The following is an 18627-nucleotide window of genomic DNA, read 5'->3' as shown; positions in this document are numbered from 1 at the left end:
ACCTCTTTCTGAAAAAGGGCCAGAACCAGAAGTCAAACATCCTTCAAATTTTCATTATTTTCTGCACCAAAAGTTTTCTGCTACTTTACTGGGTAATCAGGTGCCAGTTTTGCTAACACAAAATGCAAAACCTGTATAAGTGAATTTTCTTACAACTTGATTAGATGATGTTTAAAAAGCTGTCACCACAATTAAAAACATGTGTTAGCCTCTGCTCCTTCTATGGAAATAGTAACTGCAAAGCATTCAGTAAGACTGTCAGACCGACTGATTTTGCCTTTTGCCATGTGTGTAACTTTTCAACATGCAAAAGCTTTGGGATGGCTTCTAGCATTCGGTTATTTGTTGATATCTCCTCTTTTAGATCCCAGCCCTAAAAATTCTGCACAGCTGTGAATATTTCTGTTGTAGCTACTGTTTAAAGGTGTTTTTAATTCCTCGTCACTCAGCAACATTTGAAAAATCAAACTCTGTCATTTTGCAGGAAATTCTTCAAAGGCGCTTCAAAGAGAAAACTGCATTTTCTTAAATAAGTGAGAGTATTCTTTTCCCCTTTTCTACCTCCTTTCATCCCTGCAAATACCTCTTCCATCTGTAGTATAGCCTGGTCCATGTGGACAGAATTTTTTATATTGGGTAGTTCCTGGAAGTGGACAGAGCTCGCACTGGTTACCCCAGCCCCGGCCTCCATCACAGCAGCACTCGGATTTAGTGACAAGATTTCGGCTGCTTGAAGCCATCTGACACATTGTCTGTAAAACTTCAGCAAAGCAAAACCCTTGGCGATTATCTGCATGGGAGAAGTGGAGAGGTCAAGAAAGAGTAGAAGTTAAACATCTGATCTATTATTCTAACTCTGTATCAATACATGCAAGCACTAGAAGATTGCAGCAAACAGGCTGTGAGGTATATTTGGACTTAGACTTTCAAAAAATTTGTTGTGTTTTCTGATAATTTGTTGTCTTTCCGGAGTTTATTCCAGACACCTCAAAAGTTCAGTAGCTGCCTAAGTCTGAAAGGAGTTTTACATCTAGGAAGGATGTGCCCTGGGCTATCCCTGGCAAGCCTGCTTGATAGTAAAATGGACTGCAAGCCAAATTGAGCTCCCACTTAAGCTGCCTGTGTTTGGTTTGCATTTAAGAGATTTACTTACAGTGGGGTTGGGGTTTTTGTTTGTTTGTTTTACTGGCCAAAATAGCATGTCTGTTCAGCAATATAATTACACTGGTGTGGTTTAAATGACAAAATCCTAGTGCTTATGTTTCTGCGCAATTCAGGGCCTTTCTAGTGGCACTCCCAGTTTGGTTATTAAAAAGAAAAATTAGATTTGTATTGTCACAATGTTATCTAACCCTTTTTTATTCCATTTTCCTTAACTTTTGAACCTCTTGTTTAATACCCACCGAACATTAAAAAGGGCTGAAACTTCAGAGTCATTAAGGTCCTACAAGTTTCCTTCAAACAGGCAGCTGAAGAGAGATGCCAGCTTCTAGTGCTTATGGAAACTCCTTGCAGAGACAGCGTTCTCTATCTAAATAGATTGTTACCTGTCATCTTCGTTAATTTTAATGGACACATTGTCAATTATGGGCTGACAGAGGTTTGTGTTTTTAAGTGGAAGATCTTATGCTTTTTCTGTTGCAGCCTACAGAAGCCCTTGATGTCTCAGATAAATGATGTTAAAATCTTTTCACATCCTTCAGAACGTGAACGTACCTCAACAGCCAGCTGACCCTGTGTTTTAGAAGTCTGAGGGGAGTAGAATCAGTAGATTTCTTACAAGAATCAGGTAAAAAGGAGGTCTTTGCCTTTATGCAAAACTTACTTTGCATAGCCAGGTAACAAGAAGGCTGTCTTCACTGAAGGTGTCACTTGCATGAGACAGCATGTTTGTGATTGTAGTGATTTGTAAGAGTAGGTGAAATCTGTTTAATTTGTTTGGAAATGTGTTTACTTCCTGAAGAAATATTCCTGAATAATCAAACTTTTTACCTTTTATTTTTAGAAATCTAGCTAATTCCCATCACATTACATAACTAATTTACTTTAAAATAACTGTAGCAATGTTTGGTTGACTATATCTGCTGTAATAGGACATTTGTATTTATCTCATAGCCTACCTAAAAATTTATAATGAATTTTGAAGTTACCATAATGAATGAGACAATGTCACAGTTCCTGTGAAGCTACTAGACTGCAGGATATGGCAAAAAAGGCAAGTGGCAGGTTTACTATGCAGTATATAGAGTTGGAATGTGGGACTGTATGTTGTTGGTTTGTTTTTATTTTTCTCAGTAGTAGTTTATATCCACTGCTTAGCTAAAGGGATCTTAAAAAAGTACTCACAACCTGAGTACATTTAACAGTTTTAAGTTATTTAGGAAATGCAGTAGCACTTGGTCTAAATCACTTAAGCACTTCTGAATCTGTTCAGTTCAGTCTGCTATTTAGAGTGAAGATGTTGATCATTATGCAGTTAAGTTTCTTTAATCCTTACTATTTTGGAGTCTCCCTGCTTCTGAGGATTCACTGTTGTATAAGAGGCATTATAGTTCAATGAAACTTAGTTGTGTAAGCCTTGAGCACCCAAGTTTATTATGGGCAAGTAAGCAATCTTAATTCTGTCAAGCTATTTTAAGTATCAAAATAACTGTCACAGGGAATTTTGCTGTTGACTCTTATCCTACATGCTAACACTTTATTTAGATTTTCATATTTTGCATGACAAGTAATGAATTGAGATCAATTTCTGTTCTCGTAAATAGGGATACTGTGCAGGTCCTTATGTATGTTTTGACTTGAAGGCCATATAATGCTTTTCTCCCCATTTGAGATGTGGATGCTTCTGCTTTAGTTGTGAAGAAAGACTTGCTTTCAGCCAAACTTGATTTTGAGAGTCATTTCTGACCCTGAAGGGCCTAAAGGAAAAGCAGAAATGAGCAAACTCCCCCAAAGCATCGTTTTTGAAAAATGTTTTTTTCATATACTCAGTATAAGCAAGCAGTAATGAACTCCAAGCAGGGTATTTCCTTGGCATTAATAACTAGCTGGGGTTAATGGCCTGTGGCATCCTCTTCCCATCTGGTCACTAATCCTCAGGAAATGCCCTGAACTTTGAATGTTATTGCTTTTGCGATGGAACTGGCATGCCACTGATGACAATTTATGGAAAGCTGATTATATAGTACATAGATAAGATAATATCTAAGTATATTTAATGCAAGAATGCTAACAAATCCTCCTGCAGGTTCATGTGTTGGCACTTTAAAGTATCTACACTTTAACAATAATCATGAAAATGTAAGATTCTGCAGCTGCATTCTGTTTGATTAAAAAGGGAACAATTTACAGTACAAATGGCATTCTGAACATACTGAAAAGGAAATAGAGGTTGATGAATACAAAGGCCTTTGTCAGTGTTTAATGTGCAGGCTTGCCTCAATAACTTCTTAAGATCTCTTACAGTGGGTTTTTTTTTGGGGGGGGGGGGGAGGAGGTGGGGAGGGGAGCAAAATCCTAGTATTTTGCATTTGTAATTGCTGCCTACATTAAAGGTCCAAAAAATTCAGGTGCCCGCTTCCAGTACTGTGATGCTTACAATGATGTTCTGAATATGGAAGCTCTTTAGTTTGTCATGCATCTCAGTTTTTGATTTACCTAGGGTACCTGAATTCTGCTGCTTCTGCAAAAACACCTGTATTTTGTCTAGATGACATTGCTTAGCACCATGTTTATGCTTAAACCTCTTTGGGACTTAGATGCCCCTAGGTGAGGCTCCTGATTGCTAAATCCAGTTGACATTCTCAAGATGCTCCTCATTCCTGTAGAGGATCATTATTTGATTTCTATAGATAAGAGAGCTGTTAGGTACTCAGAAGCCTAATTTATGCTCTGCATCCTTGTATGGCATTTATACTCTTTGATTTAGCATGAAATGTATGCCAAAGAAGTACTTACCAAGACACTCGGTGCCTGATGGGCTTGACTGGAATCCCTCATTACATTCACATCGATAACTCCCAATAATGTTCATGCAGCGGCCATTTTCACAGATACTTGGCTTGGTACGGCATTCATTTTCATCTTTGCAAAAATACAAAATGCACAGATGTGTATCAGGTTATTGTTGCAAGAAAATGTATGAAATCCTTAGAATATATTCAGAATATATACCTAATACTTGCAACAAGTTAAAAAAATACAACAACTGAGTAATTCCTAATAAAGGTATCAATGCCTTATATACTAGAAAGAAAGCTTTAATCCTTATACATTTTCTGGAAGTTATAACAAGAAGCAGAAAAACAGTTGCAGGGGGAGCAAGTTCTATTCATAAGTTTTACGTGATGAGTAACACTTAGAACAGATGCTTGATTTGAGTAAAAAAATAAAATAAGAAAATAAATAAATTCACTTAAAAGTGTCTCTGAACACGTTTAACCTCTTTTGCATTTGGTCATGTTTCAGTCAATGAATTGTTTGCCTGAAACAGTTTACAATCCCAGGTTATTTCTCCCATAGCTAATGGGGGTAGAAACTGTAAGCAATTACACACTTCCATAGATGCTTAAAATAAAATTGGAAAAAAAAACCAACCCTCAGTTGCTTTAAAGGTAGCCCTACATGGGTAAAAAGGCAAAATTTTTGTTATACAAGCTATTTCCCCTGAATAAATTAATCAGCATTTGTAAAAGTCATTCTCCTGCGGAGGGAACGCTGTTTTTAAAATGTTCTCATTTAAAACATTCAGGAAAGTGGATGTTTTATTTATTTATTTATTTTTAAGCTGATGATAGCCTCAGTGACTTCTGTCCACAATATCTCTGGAATGCTTTGGGGTTTCTTATTCTGCAGAGAAATGTCTTATTTGCCAAAATGTGGCTACCCTTCCCCTCCCCCCCCCCAGTTTAATTGTAGTAACAATATATGTAAGTAATCAGCTTTCCTCTTGGATAAGGGAATTATTTTGAGCTGTGGCAGTTTTCTACATTGCTTGCTGTTGATGGCTATTATATGTTGTTTCAGAATCTTGCAATTTTAATTCTTTAAAGACCTGCCACATTATTTATAAACACTGTTAATGCTAGAGGAGATGTAACTTTTTTTTTTAATAACTATAAAATTATTTCCCACTTAACTCTTATCAAATGAGGTCTCTTTTGTTAGATTCAAAGCACTAGGTAACCAGACAAGTTTCTGAACAGTTTTTTGATTTTGTTGTACAACAGAAGCAGAGTTTTTGTTCTGAAACATTTCTTACCAGTAGTTCAGGGCTACTTACATATTAAGATAAGGCTCAAACCTTAGAACAAAGAAATACAATTTAACATGTTGGACACCATCACCTATCTGATCTGGACTTTGAGTTGCTATTTTCTTGTTGCACTATATATCTATATAAAAAATACACAAGTATGTACTATTTGTATGTGTATACTATATGCATTCTGTGTGTATGTGTGTGTGTGCATATATATTTTTTTGCATTGCAGTAGGTGTCGTCTTCCCTTTCTAAGCTTTACCTGTGCAGCCTTCTCCATCAGGTCTGCGAGTCATTCCAGGAGGACAGATGCACATGAAGGTACCGATCAAATTTTTGCACATCATGCCTCTTGATTCACAGTCATGGAGGCCTTCAGCACATTCATCTAGATCTGGGAAAAAAAAATGTTTTGTGTTTGAAATCCATTCCAGTAGCTTCAGTTACTGAAGACAACTAGCACTTCCTCAGGAGAAAGGACATCTGGACTGTCCTAATAAGCACCAACGAGTAATCGGAGAGCTACACCTAATCACAGTTGTCTTAATCTCTGTGAGCTGTAGCATCTCATCATGTTAAAAAATGAACTTCAGCATGTTGGCCCACCTTGTCCTTACATTCCCCCACAAGGGATACACAGAGCACTAGTTTGTGATCATTTTCAGGGGAGTTCTGAAAGAGTAAACCCTCATCGGCTCTGCTGTTTGCTACATTTCACTGAGAGAATGAATGCAAGATGCACAGGAAAACTTCAGATTATATGCTTTGACCAGTACAGGATGACACAAATTGGGGAAAAGTTTACATTTCAGTCATTACCTTTGCACATCTTTTGGTCTTCTCTCAGTTCATAGCCAACTGGGCATGTGCATTCATAAAAACCGTAAGTGTTGATACAGCGAAAAGCACACAGCAAGGGGTTCTGAGCACACTCATTTATATCTAAATAGGAAGGAACAAAAACATCATGCTCTACTAAATTTTAAAACCATCACCAGGAAATGCTTTAATACCTTCGCTTCTTTTGTCAGCTAAAAAGTTTTGGAAATCTAGTAATTCAAACCAAAAACTTGTCTATGTGTTTTTTGAGCTGCTACAGGAGGCTGGAGGCAGATGGTACTAGCAAATTCAAGACTGAACCAGACAGACCCTTTGGCAACACGTCCGTAAATGGATACTAAACCCACTGCAGGGATGTACCCTCTAGTTTACCTCTCATTTCCCCTGCATCCACAACTCTTCTGAGAGGAGTGAACTGCAGAAAATAGTCATGATTGCATGATGTCCTGAAATGATAGCATTTTGACTGGAGGGGATGTAATACTAGACTAGATGGACCAGTGGGCTGACTTCAGTTTCTTATGTTAATTATAATTTGCTTGTTATTTAACTTGTGATGAGGGGGGCAGCGCATAACTGAGCTACTGTATATAAAGCACTCTGCAAATTCAGGTGTTCTTGCATTGGTTAGCCATATTATTTATAAGGATATTCCGGGGACTCAATGATTTATTGTCATCTCTTTTTTTTTTCTCTCCAGCAAAAGGCTGAATACTGTAACATGGTTTACCACAATATAGGCAGTTTGGGAAACAACGTGATAAACTAAAACTACTGCTGCTGCTTAAAAGAATTCAGGACATTGTTTCTCAGTGACACATTTCAGACAGAGAAACTTTTTTTTTTTTTCTTCTTCTTCTTCTTCCTAGCTATTATAGCACCAGAGGGCTGGCTAATAACGTAATCTGAATACTCAAGATGGGAGGAAACAAGTTACCTTCGCAATTCATCATTGGGCCTGGCTCAAATCCATCGTGGCAGTTGCATTCAAAACTGCCAATCACATTAGTACACGTACCATTTCCACACGGGTTGCCAACTGAACATTCGTCAGTATCTGTAAGTAAATGAAAATGAAGAGAACTGGGACACATGCCAAACTGTGTTTTAAATTCAAGTGTTAAGAATTCTAACACTTATGAAATATGGACATACCGACACAGTGTACTCCAGTGTAATCTAAATTGTATCCCATGGGGCACTCACAGCGGAATGATCCGTCAGTATTGATGCAGTGACCATTTGAACAAATTCCTGGGCTTTCAAGGCATTCATTAACATCTAAAAAGTAGAAAGATATTGGCAACCATATCCAAGCTTATGCATGTCTGTACTGAGTCTTAATAAGGCATTTCTTAAAAACAAAGAAAAGCCTCATCTTTGTCCCTAGCCATGCAATTTCTAAGATAATCTAGTCTGTCTTATCATTTCTTAATAAATAGTCTGCATTTAATAAAAGTCAGTCTCTTGTCACCTTTGGGCTGCAGGGAATGAGTCATCACATACATACTATAATATCCAGGCCAAGTTTTATTTATACTTAAAAGTTTTTCTAATTATCAGGAAAAAGAATACCTTCACGGGTATCATCAATTCCAGGAATAGTTCCATGACCATATGGACACAAGTCCTGAAAAGCAACTGTAGAAGTGCATTCAAAAAAAAAAAAAAAAGGAAAGGAGAGAGAGAAGGAAACTTAAATAAATGGTTAAAAGCAATCCAAAGTCAGACATTCTCTGTATCACATTTTTCTTTTAGCCATAGTTAGTTTAAAAACAATAAATCAGGGCTGTTATGCTGTCTTCCCTAATCCAGAAGTGACATTAATTCTAAGCCTGGGTAACAGTTCTGGACAGCATTGAGCTTTTGTTCTGCAATGTATTTGCTTGATGCTTTCCCCTTGGTTATCTGTAAGTAAGTTCCAAGTAAACAAAGGACTGAAGACTGTTGATTTACTTTAGTGCATCTGGGTGCTGACCCATGTTTCTCTTCTGCTTTGCCTACAGCAGGTTAGATCTATAGCTGGAGGCTACTAGTTTGCTTCCATACTGGGCCAACAGAATAATTTAGGATTTCCATTTTTCTGTGGTTTGTTTCTTCTTTTTAATTAATTCATTTTGTTCCTCTAGTTAACTTATGGCATTTTGGCCTCAAAATGATCCTAAAAGGGCTATAAGAGATAATGCCAAGCAGAGCTAGCCTTCTAATGATCAAAAACATACAGCATAGATGTGTTCCTCTTTTTTTCTTTTCTCCCACCTAAAAAGTAGTTTTATTTTAAGTCTTGATTTGTACCTTCTTCTTCCTTTGGACAGAGCTCACAGGGATCACCCCATCCTTCCCCTGGCATCTTACTGCAGCAGCATTTTGCCTTGGTGGTGTTAAAAGCCTTTGGCACTGAGCATTTCCCATTCTCAAAGTTCGTGAAACAGAAGCTCTGGCGGGTATCTAAAAGAAAAAATACAGTCATGTGGAACTAGTATCTCTACCTGATTGGACAATGAGTGTCTAACCCTGAAAGGAATGATGATATAGGCCTGTATTTTTTTATTATTATTTTGAAAGCATTTTCCAGCCCTCATAAGGACATAGTTTGGAAGGAACCCCCTAGAGGTCATTTAGCATGGCAGCAGGGGCAGCTACAAGGGCAGATCAAATTACTCGGGGCTTCATCCCGTCTGGCCTTGAAAGCCAGAAGCATCTTCTCTACATACATACACTCAATTTGTCCGCAGAACTACACTACCCTTATGGTCTCGTATAGTTGGAGTTCCACGATGAACCTCTTCTTACAGAGCATCTGTTTGTTAGCATCACTTACAACATGCCTTCACCAGTAAACTTACTTACCAAAACATCTCCGGCCATTATCAGACAGCACAAAACCTGTGGGACAGATGCACTGGAAACCTCCCGGAGTGTTAGTGCAAGAGCCAAAGAGGCAGATGTTGGGGTCCTCATTACACTCATTAATATCTGTACAATAAAGGAGAAAAAGTTCATCGGAATCCCCGCTGCTGTGAATTCCTTGGCTAAGAAGGATTATTCACTTATTTTACTTTAACCAGAGGTGCTCCTCCAATATAAAGCAGCAGAGATTCACTTGAAGACACCTTTTTGAAATAGCGATTAGAATGTTTCACTGACACTTTACCTTTTTTTCCCCCAAATACCCTTATCAGTTCTTTGTCATATTTATAATATAATGTTAAACAAATGTGTTCAAACTAAAACAGGAGAAGACATTTTTTGAGAAGAAAAATTTGTATGTTGGTGGCTCTTAGTGATTAAAGGTATAATTTTTCACGCTGATTGACTGACTGTGAACTGGAACCATAGATAATAGTAGAGGGCAGCCTACGAGACACACATTTATATTTACCAAAGTTTTCAACAGCCACTGTTGATACATTATTTAAAAATAATTCCTGTTCTGCCACATAATTTAGAAAATGCTGCTATGACTAAATGTGAGACTTGGTTTTTTTTTTAAATTTAAGATCTTTTTAAAATTATTAAAAACTTCAAAAGCAAAAATTAGGATTATTTAATATAAATAACAAATGCCTGTAAAATTGTCCCTACATGTCCTGCATCTACAGAGTAAGAAAAGTAATACATTAAATAGGCCTTTAATTTTTTACATATATTTTAAACCATATTTTAGTTTATTCTATTAATTCTACAAATACTGACAAAAAATAAGCAGCTTTGCTAAAATAATTCTTAATTACTTTAAAGTTTAATAAATTCTAAAGTGTACCTTAAAATCTTCAAAGCTACACCTGCAGTACAAACCCCCCTCAAATCTTTTAGTAAAGGACATTAAAAGAGACATCACGGAGACCTGTGGCTCTATACATATTCTGTCAAGAGTCTCTATATTGATATTAATGAAATTGTAGGCAGCAGCTGATGTTCTCCATGAAAGTAAGCTTCGCAAATGTTGAGTTGCAAACTGGTAGTGTCATTTTTCCTGATATTTATCAGACTTCAAATTTGTCCATTTAATGCCCTGTCAGTTTTCTAGGATTCAGTATCGTACTTTATAGACCTATATTTAGCCGATAAGGAAACAATGGAAATAAAATCTTCTCACTAGGAAAAGCTAAGTCGAATGAGGAGTCAAGTGGAATGGCATTCTGTGACATTACTTCTGAAAAACGTTACCTGCAGTCCCATTTTCGGAAGCTACTATTAGGTGTAGCACATGAAGCACAGTAGCTTCCCATGGACAAGCTCTTACTAGGTGGTAAATGTGAAGCATTTTAGGTCAGCTTATTCCAGTAAAAGAAAGGTAATTACTTTCCCAGTTACTGTGGCAGTTGCTAATATGCAAAGCTTAGCAATTCAGCTGTGTTAATGGGGTGGAAAAACTGCTCTTTTGAAGTACTGATTATTACTGTAATGAATGGTTTGGGACTAGCGGTAGTAACCATTTTCGTGACCATGACAGGCCACTAACCAGATTACGGAAAGGGAGCTAGGAGGCCTTTTCCCTCCATACCCAGTAAAACAAAAGGCAACAAATTAATAAATTAATAATAAAATAAATAAATTAAAAGGGTAACTGAAACCTAGGATTTCTTCCTTGGCTTCCATCTGTTTTGGTTTCTCCTGCATCTAACTATCCTGAGCTCAAAAAGTAATTTATCTATTGCCAGCCATCCCACTATAGACTTAAAAAATAAGAATCTTACAAAGGTGTTTGTTTGCACATAAGAGCAATAGAAAGCAAGGGATAAAACAGGTTGTAAGGGTTGCGATAATATTAATCAAAATATTAGTACGATCACACATGATTATCTAGGCATTTTCAGGGAATTTTAGCCACAAATTTTCTGGACACATGGCAGATTGAAGAAAGTAAGAATGTAATTCAGTCCTCTTTCCTCAGTTCTGGCAAAAACCTATTTGGCAGTCACTAAAGTGCTGTCATAAACCTCGAGAGATACTGTCAGGATATTAAAAGCGGCTGTAAACAGTGACATTCCAGGGGAACCAAAAGCTTTCATTGTCATGATTTTACAACTGTAGGTGATTTGAATTAATCCCAAACACAATTGCTAATATGGGAACAGCAGCTGCCAAAAGAAACCATAAAGTTGGCAAGCAAACTGAATATTGTGGTATGATACAAAGGAATGAGAGAATTTTCAGGTTTAGAAAATACTGTTCAAGAAAAAAATTCAAAATGATTCCTGGGATCCAGTCTTTGCTCTTGGATTGATACAGATTTGGTGGCTATAGGCCAAATCTTTAAATCCACACCACTGTTTTCTGCAGTCCATACAGGGACAAACTGTTCCTTTATTATTGGGAATTTTGAATGGGGAGGAAAGGGACGTATTCACACTAGCTAACTTACTTAAGTCATTTAAGCTGAGAACTGGGTTCCTTTATGTAGTCAGTGGAGAGACAGGTCTTTACTCTGTCCACTGAGCACGCAGGAACCTAGGGCTCCTAGGTCAGCTGCCTAAAACTAGTTGTGTGCACCTTCCTTGCCAAGTGCCCCACATAGTTGATTTAAATATAAAATATCTAAGTTCACAGTAGATCTCTGCTTTGCTGAAAAGAGAGCTGTAACTTGGATTTTTTTTCCTCATTCCCTGCCACATCGAAACTTAATTCATTCTTGTGCCCCTAACGCAAACAACAGAAAGATCTGTGACATGTTGCTCCTGAACAATATGCAAGGCTTTAAAAGACACATCCATGAACAAACAAGAACATGCAAATTGATGAAAGGTCCGCTGTACCCTTCCCTCCCGTGAATCTCAGCACTTGAGACACATTATACAAAACTCCAAATCAGAAGACAGTTGTTAGAAGAAACCTATTTAAGCAACTCTCTTCCCATAAGCTCAATAGTTTTATCAACGTTTTTAAAGGTCATAGTCCTCTGAAACCAGAAACTGATTGCCAAAAACTGCCTTTTTTGTAAACATTATGTAAATGCAGTACATAGGTTGGTTTGTTTTATCAATGATATTTGGAAAAAAGATTGCTAAAAGAACACTGATTTTTTTGAACAGTAAAACTAAATATTTTCAGTTTGCATTAATGAAGATCACAGAGCCCTTGCACTTTCCCCTCAACACAGTGTGAAAATACCTTGCCTTCCATTCTTAAAAACCTCTTCCTGAAGACTTCTAATTACTTATTCCCTGTCCTCATGATTTTCTAAGTAGGGCAAAATTCATCATGATCAATATACGTACATACACTTTCCACCAAGTTAGCACCGGATATTTTTCTCTCATTGATAAATTGTCCAGAAGCAACAATTACAACTTGCCTTACCAATACAACTTTCACTTTTCACTTCATATCCTGGTGGACAGATGCATCTGAATGATCCTTCCAAATTCTGACAGGTGCCAGGAGAGCACGAACCGGGTAGTGCCACACACTCGTTAGTATCTTAGAAGAGGAGATAGAATGGGGAAAGGTTTAGAATTACGTAATTCTCATGGCATTATTCTTGCAGAACAAAACAGTGCTATTCCTGAGAAAGATGGCAGGGTTCTTTCCTACTTTTCTTTCTCTAAGACATAAAGATCAATAACAGCATTCTAAAACCCAGATACTTCTACTGTGTTTTCCTTAAAGGCACTGTCAATTATTTTTAACCTTAGAAATGCAGACTGTGATGTTTCCTTCTAGGTAGGGGCTAGCAGTTACATTCTTTCAGCTCGGCGGTACTTTAGCATCTCCATGTGGTATCATACGTACCAATGCAATTCTTGCCATCTAGAGTAAGTTCATATCCTTCATTACATAAGCATTTGAAGGAACCAATTTCATTGAAACACCGTCCGTTTCTGCACACCTGGCCAAAGAAGGAACTGCACTCATCAATATCTGTAAAAAACAAAAAACAAAACCCCACAAGTGAGAGTTAAGTCGCTCCAAGAGTTTAACCATTAGAATGTGTAAGCATGCTCAGTATATACAGTATGTTATAAACACGCTCAAGTTGCAATATATATTTCCATGGAAAAGGTAAATCTTGAAGCAACAAGGGAACAGTTGACAGCTCATGGAAAGTAACTCTCACTCAAGTGCATTAAGGTATATGTTCTGTTTAAACAACACTTTTTAATAGAGTATTATAAATTTTAAACTTGCAGCATTACCTCAGCTACTGCATCTGGAGACATTCAATTGCTGCCAGGTGACTGTGGGATACTAACTCCAGACACAGAAAAAAAACTGCTACCTGGGGTGTCCTGGATTTTATCTGGATTTTATACGTGCTTGAGTTTCCCCTAAAACTTGCCTTGTCATTTTTCAAATTTTGGAATATGTCATTTGCTTTCCACAGAATGATTTTCTCACTCACAACTGTTCTGAAAACGAGGTTTGAAAATGCTTATTAGTTTACAGAGTTACTTTAATAATGCAAAGTGAAAGCAAGACTGCTTAAGCAAAAATACATATGAGAAAGTGTCAGGACAAATGAACATCAAGAAGGTTGGATGAGTATCATGGTGTAAGGACAACTTGCACTTCACTGTTTGGCAATATTTGAATTTGAAGGTTAACATCATTTTTACTACAGAGGTGTTTAGTCTTTCTCAGAAGCATTAAGTAACAGCTACTGAAGAAGATGTACCTCCTGCCTCAGCCAGTACAGCAGTTCCTGTGTTACTAGTTTATTCCATAGTGCATTTCTTCTGTGCTGCAGTTACACAACTCAAATACCTCGAGAGAGTATTACACCGGGATGGGCTACGCTGCCTTTGAAGGACTGGGGTAGTTTGGAAAAAAGCCCTGCGGCTCTCCAGACTGTCAAGAGGAGTGTTAACAAAAGGCCAAGCCTGTGACTTAGCCTGGGCTCCATGGCTGCCGTGAGGGCAGAGCCTGGAGCACTGAGGTATTAGATGCTCCCAGGGGTAGACTGGCAGCTGTACTGCTGCACAGAGGAAACCTCCTCCTTGGCAAACAGTGCCATTTGTTGGTTGCAGCTTGTTTTCCTTCTTGAGCAAGTTTTGCATTTTCTCTTTCCTGGACAAGGAAAGGACTTAAAATACTTAAGATAATATTTTAGTTCTCTCCTGAATCAGAAAGGAATCAGTAGACTTTATTTTGTGTCTCCTTCTGTACCAGGAAGGAATGTAAAGTCTTTTTTCTTTTGGCTGATGCTTCACACAAAGGAGAGGATCTTCAGAGACTTACAAGTCTGTTCTTCAGTCCAGGAAGATTTTAGTGTTCTTTATTACACGTATCCCGGAATTTAAGCTGTCCAAAACCATCAGTAGTTCTGTTCTCTGCTTTAGGGGAATAGGAAATAGCAATGCCTCTCTGTAAGCAAAGTTCATCTTAGGAGAGCAGGAGATTTAGGAGTTCAGTTGTGCCAGCTCTTTTGTTGCCAGTCTACTTTCTCCATCACACTGTGCGTGAGTCTCAAGTGATACGGTGAAATAAATGATTTTGAATGCATGAGGTCACACTGGCTTTGTGATACAGGTTGTGCTTATTGCCAGTGGCCTCTATGGACTGTGCCAGCAGTCAGGGACTGACAGAGTTAGTAGCAAGGAGAGGCAGCAGTGCCAGAGGGCTGTACTGCTGCGTGCTAGAATTCCCCAGGAAACCTGACGGGGGTGAAGGCTGTATTAAACCATCAGGGAACAGTAAGGCTCCCCCTGTGACCGAGAGATTTAGGGTTGATATCTTCGCAAGCTGCCCAATAGCAGGTATTTTGAAATGTCTAAAAAATGATAAAAATGATTAATCTCTAGGGCAGGTAACTGGATCAGTTACTACCTTTCTTAGTACCCTGAACTATTTTCTGTTTGAGTTTTAACTTTATATGCATCCTCCCTGGCACACCAAGCCAACAGCAATGAAAGTGAAGTTTGGATTACATCACCTACCCATACAGTCATTATTATGAGTTAATTCAAATCCTGGGTAACACAGACAGTTATATGATCCAACTGTGTTTTTACAAGTTCCATTTCCACATGGATGGCGTTCACATTCATCAACATCTGCAAAGAGAAGCAAAATTGTATGTTGGATCTGATTTTCCCCAGTATGTGTTAATGTGATACCTGTGCACATGGAGACAATACTGTAAACTTCCATCTCTCGTCACATTTTAATGCTGTTTTTTGCAATATTGTGTGTAAGCTCCTAGGTAAATGTAGGAAAACATTACATATGATATTTTTTATCTGTATTTTAATAAAAGGTACTGCTACATACAAAGATCAAAGTTACATGTCCTTGTTCACAGGTCAGTTTACACATGTAAACATGATATTTTGTCACTAGTGTATCCACAAATACAGAGACCACTTAGAAGCTCTTGGATTTATCCATTTTTTAAAAGCACTAGAATTCAGTATTGTTTTCTACTGTGTGTTTTAAGAATTTCTGGAGTTTCATGGGGATTTGAAAGGTATTTAGATCTTTTTTTCCCTAATTCTTGTGGACTTCCTGAAACATCTTTATTTATTTAGAGAAGGTAAATATTTTGTTGCATGTATTGTTTTTCATAACCTATCATTATCAAGATTTGTATTTCAGACTAGAAAAACTCAGTTTGGAATTATTAGAGACACTATTTTAAGTAACCATGGTCTGGAAATTTTGTAGTGTTAACACAAGTCACTTTCCCAAGTGTCCTCAGGCGGTATGACAAACATGATTCAGTTCAAATATGAGAACAATGAAGGCATCTATAAATGTGTAACAGGATGTGAAGAGGTTTTCAATGTCTGTTTAAAAAGGAAATCGAAACACACCTATATTTCTAGAGAACACTGAACTTCTCTGTAGTTTAGAGCTGACATTTGTATGACGGTTATTTCAAAAAGCAAAAACATTTTCGACTTTCTCAAACACTATTCAAAGATATTAAGAGAACTCATATATGAATTCATATATGCATCACCTTTGCTTTTAAAAAAAACCCTTTAGAATTAAACTTGAAACATTAAAAGAACAGTCTCTGTGCTTATTTCTCAGTATCATCCTTATCATGTCATCATTTGACTACAAAATGAGCATAGATTTAAGTTATGTGTGGGATTGTTTTTTAAAATGAAACATGAACTCAATAAAGCTCTAAATAATTGAAAATCAGTCTTTCCATCTTTATCCCTCCATGATATCACCTGTAAACTTCTCTTTTAAATGAGTCATTACCACTCTTTCTGTGAAAATGGTGTTCTTCATATTCTTCTACATATTCTTCAGTAATACAGCACTATCCCCCAGAACACTGCGATTCTTCCCCCCCTAACTGACATATTTTACTCCAAGGACAACTTCACACACTTTCTTCACAGAAGTTCAAGAATGTACAAATCAGCCTTTTAATATCACCATAATCTCCTCATACAATTAATAAATGTAGATTCATTCCACCTTTTTAGCTAGTACAAAAGCATTTTCTTTCCATACCCATGCACATGGTTTGGTCTTGGGATGCCTTAAAACCGTTGTGACATATGCACTGGTAACTTCCTTGCATGTCCACACATAAACCATGACTGCAAACATTAGGAATTTCCAGACATTCATTGCGATCTATAAGAAAAATATAAAACAGATGGTACACATTACTGACTTTTATTATTCATTCATTTTACTCAAACATGTTTTTACAATCTGTTATTATTATTAAAGCCAGACTCAAAATTATGCATAGCTAAACCTGAATCATAACAAAACTTCATTTTATAGGAACTTCTGGCCTACACACCTCGAGGTCAAAACTACTGTTAGTATTTGGTTGATACCTCAGGACCGTTCTTTAAAAATTCTACCCTCTTTTCTTCCGATGAACAGAGAAACACAGCTATAAAACAAAAGCTGATACATAAAACACACGGTGAAATATGCAAGGCAACAGAAAATAAATGATTCTTTTGCACTTTAAGAGAATGAAGTATGCACTGTTGCTTATGTACAAACCAATTCACACAGACTAGAAAAAATGAACTGATTTCTTACCAACACAGGCACCATTGGGTGAGAGTTTGAACCCAGCAGCACATTCACAGCGGTAACTCCCAGGACTGTTGATGCAGTCTGCATTTCTCTGACAGAGGTTATCGCCGTTACTGCACTCGTCAATATCTGAAATACCAAGAGCCGCGCAGGAATCAGAAACCACAGGATTATTATTTCTGCCTAGAATTTAGACTGGATTTTCAGTCCCATGCAGGACTAAGCTTTGTAGGCTGCCCTCAACAAAATGAAAAGATTCTGACCTGAAGTTTCCTCTACCACAAGTGCAAATTGAAAGCAAAATCAATACAATTTCATCAATGAAACACGTTTGGGTGAAGGAGGAAATCCAGTCTTATGAATCCAACCTCCTATGCATTGAAGTGGTCATGAAACTTTAAAGGTCTGCCTAAAGAAATTAGTTTTTTAAAAATAAAGTCTGTTCCCCTGTGCCTTTATATATTCTAAATAAAATAATGTTTTGAACTAAAATAGTAAGTGGCACAATTTGTTAGTGTTCTAGGGAACAAATGTGAGCACTGGACCCTTGAATACCAGTGACAAAACTCCTATTAGCTTCAGAGACGATAAAATTTCACCACTAGCTTGAAACAAACTCAAGATTAGGTTATAAATACAAAGCTGTATCAGTCTAATTCCAATTCCCCTATAGTATCAAAACATAGCACATCTATGAGTATCTGGCAATTCTTTATTTATAAAACCACAAAAGAAGACACAAGAGGCAAAAATCAAGAAAACTTGTTCCCAAGAATTGAATTTTCTCCCCAAAGTAAATTTGGAGCATAAAATAAATAAAAAAAAAATCTGGTCCTGTTTAAGGTTACCTGAAAGCAAAAGCAATAACAATACAAAACTATAAAAAAATCTAGGAAGTGCATGTGTATACATATTAAAGATAAATGCATCCCAAACTCATTTACAGACTTGAGCACTTGCAAGCAAGCCCACAGCCTGTATCTTAAGAGTTTGAGAAACGTGAATTAAATGTTCCCGTTCCCTTTAAGATGCACATGCTTATGGAGACTCGATAGAAAATAACGTCACTTTGAATCACCTTCACAGACCAAGAGCAGGTCATTGTAGCTGAATCCGGTGGGGCATTCACAGCGGAAGCTGCCAATCTGATTGATGCAAACACCATTTGCACAGATTCCCGGGATTTCCTTACATTCGTCGATATCTGAAAGTGCGATGAGCTAGTCAAAATACAACACTTCGTGGCTTTTTGTACTGCACGGGTTCTCAATTTCACTGTACTTAGAACTGAGCTGGAGAAGTTCCATTTAAGTTATTTAAATTATTTATAGGATATAAAACTAAACATATGCTCATTATGATAGAAAATAAATTATGTGAAGGTCAGGAAGTGATCAAAACAGAGGGATACTATATGTTAGACAAGATACAGAACTGTGTCAAATATGCAGATAGCTTCTGCAAAATTGTTGAAGCCAGAGCCTTTTATGTTATCAATTAAAACTCAACCCCCTGATCCAGAATGGAGGGGGAGAAAAAGTTCGTAACAAAATATGGAAATC

General features: G+C 37.3%; 1 protein-coding gene across 1 annotated transcript in view; it reads right to left on the bottom strand.

The window, feature by feature from the left end:
- FBN2 (fibrillin 2) overlaps positions 1-18627 on the bottom strand; it is a 182681-nt gene that overhangs the window by 13031 nt on the left and 151023 nt on the right. Inside the window, exons 43-57 of the mRNA XM_067315389.1 lie at positions 18144-18269; positions 17069-17194; positions 16517-16642; positions 14980-15096; positions 12836-12964; positions 12404-12523; positions 8951-9076; positions 8396-8548; positions 7676-7741; positions 7256-7381; positions 7038-7157; positions 6080-6202; positions 5523-5654; positions 3958-4083; positions 584-790 (exon numbers count right to left, since the gene is read on the bottom strand). Coding sequence (XP_067171490.1) covers positions 584-790; positions 3958-4083; positions 5523-5654; positions 6080-6202; positions 7038-7157; positions 7256-7381; positions 7676-7741; positions 8396-8548; positions 8951-9076; positions 12404-12523; positions 12836-12964; positions 14980-15096; positions 16517-16642; positions 17069-17194; positions 18144-18269 — 1923 coding nt within the window. The remainder of the gene's footprint in view (positions 1-583; positions 791-3957; positions 4084-5522; positions 5655-6079; positions 6203-7037; positions 7158-7255; positions 7382-7675; positions 7742-8395; positions 8549-8950; positions 9077-12403; positions 12524-12835; positions 12965-14979; positions 15097-16516; positions 16643-17068; positions 17195-18143; positions 18270-18627) is intronic.

This window comes from Apteryx mantelli, chromosome Z (assembly GCF_036417845.1).
Source record: "Apteryx mantelli isolate bAptMan1 chromosome Z, bAptMan1.hap1, whole genome shotgun sequence".
NCBI lineage: Eukaryota > Metazoa > Chordata > Aves > Apterygiformes > Apterygidae > Apteryx > Apteryx mantelli.
The sequence above is the reverse complement of the archived record's forward strand: the minus strand, read 5'-3'. Positions and strand labels throughout refer to the sequence as shown.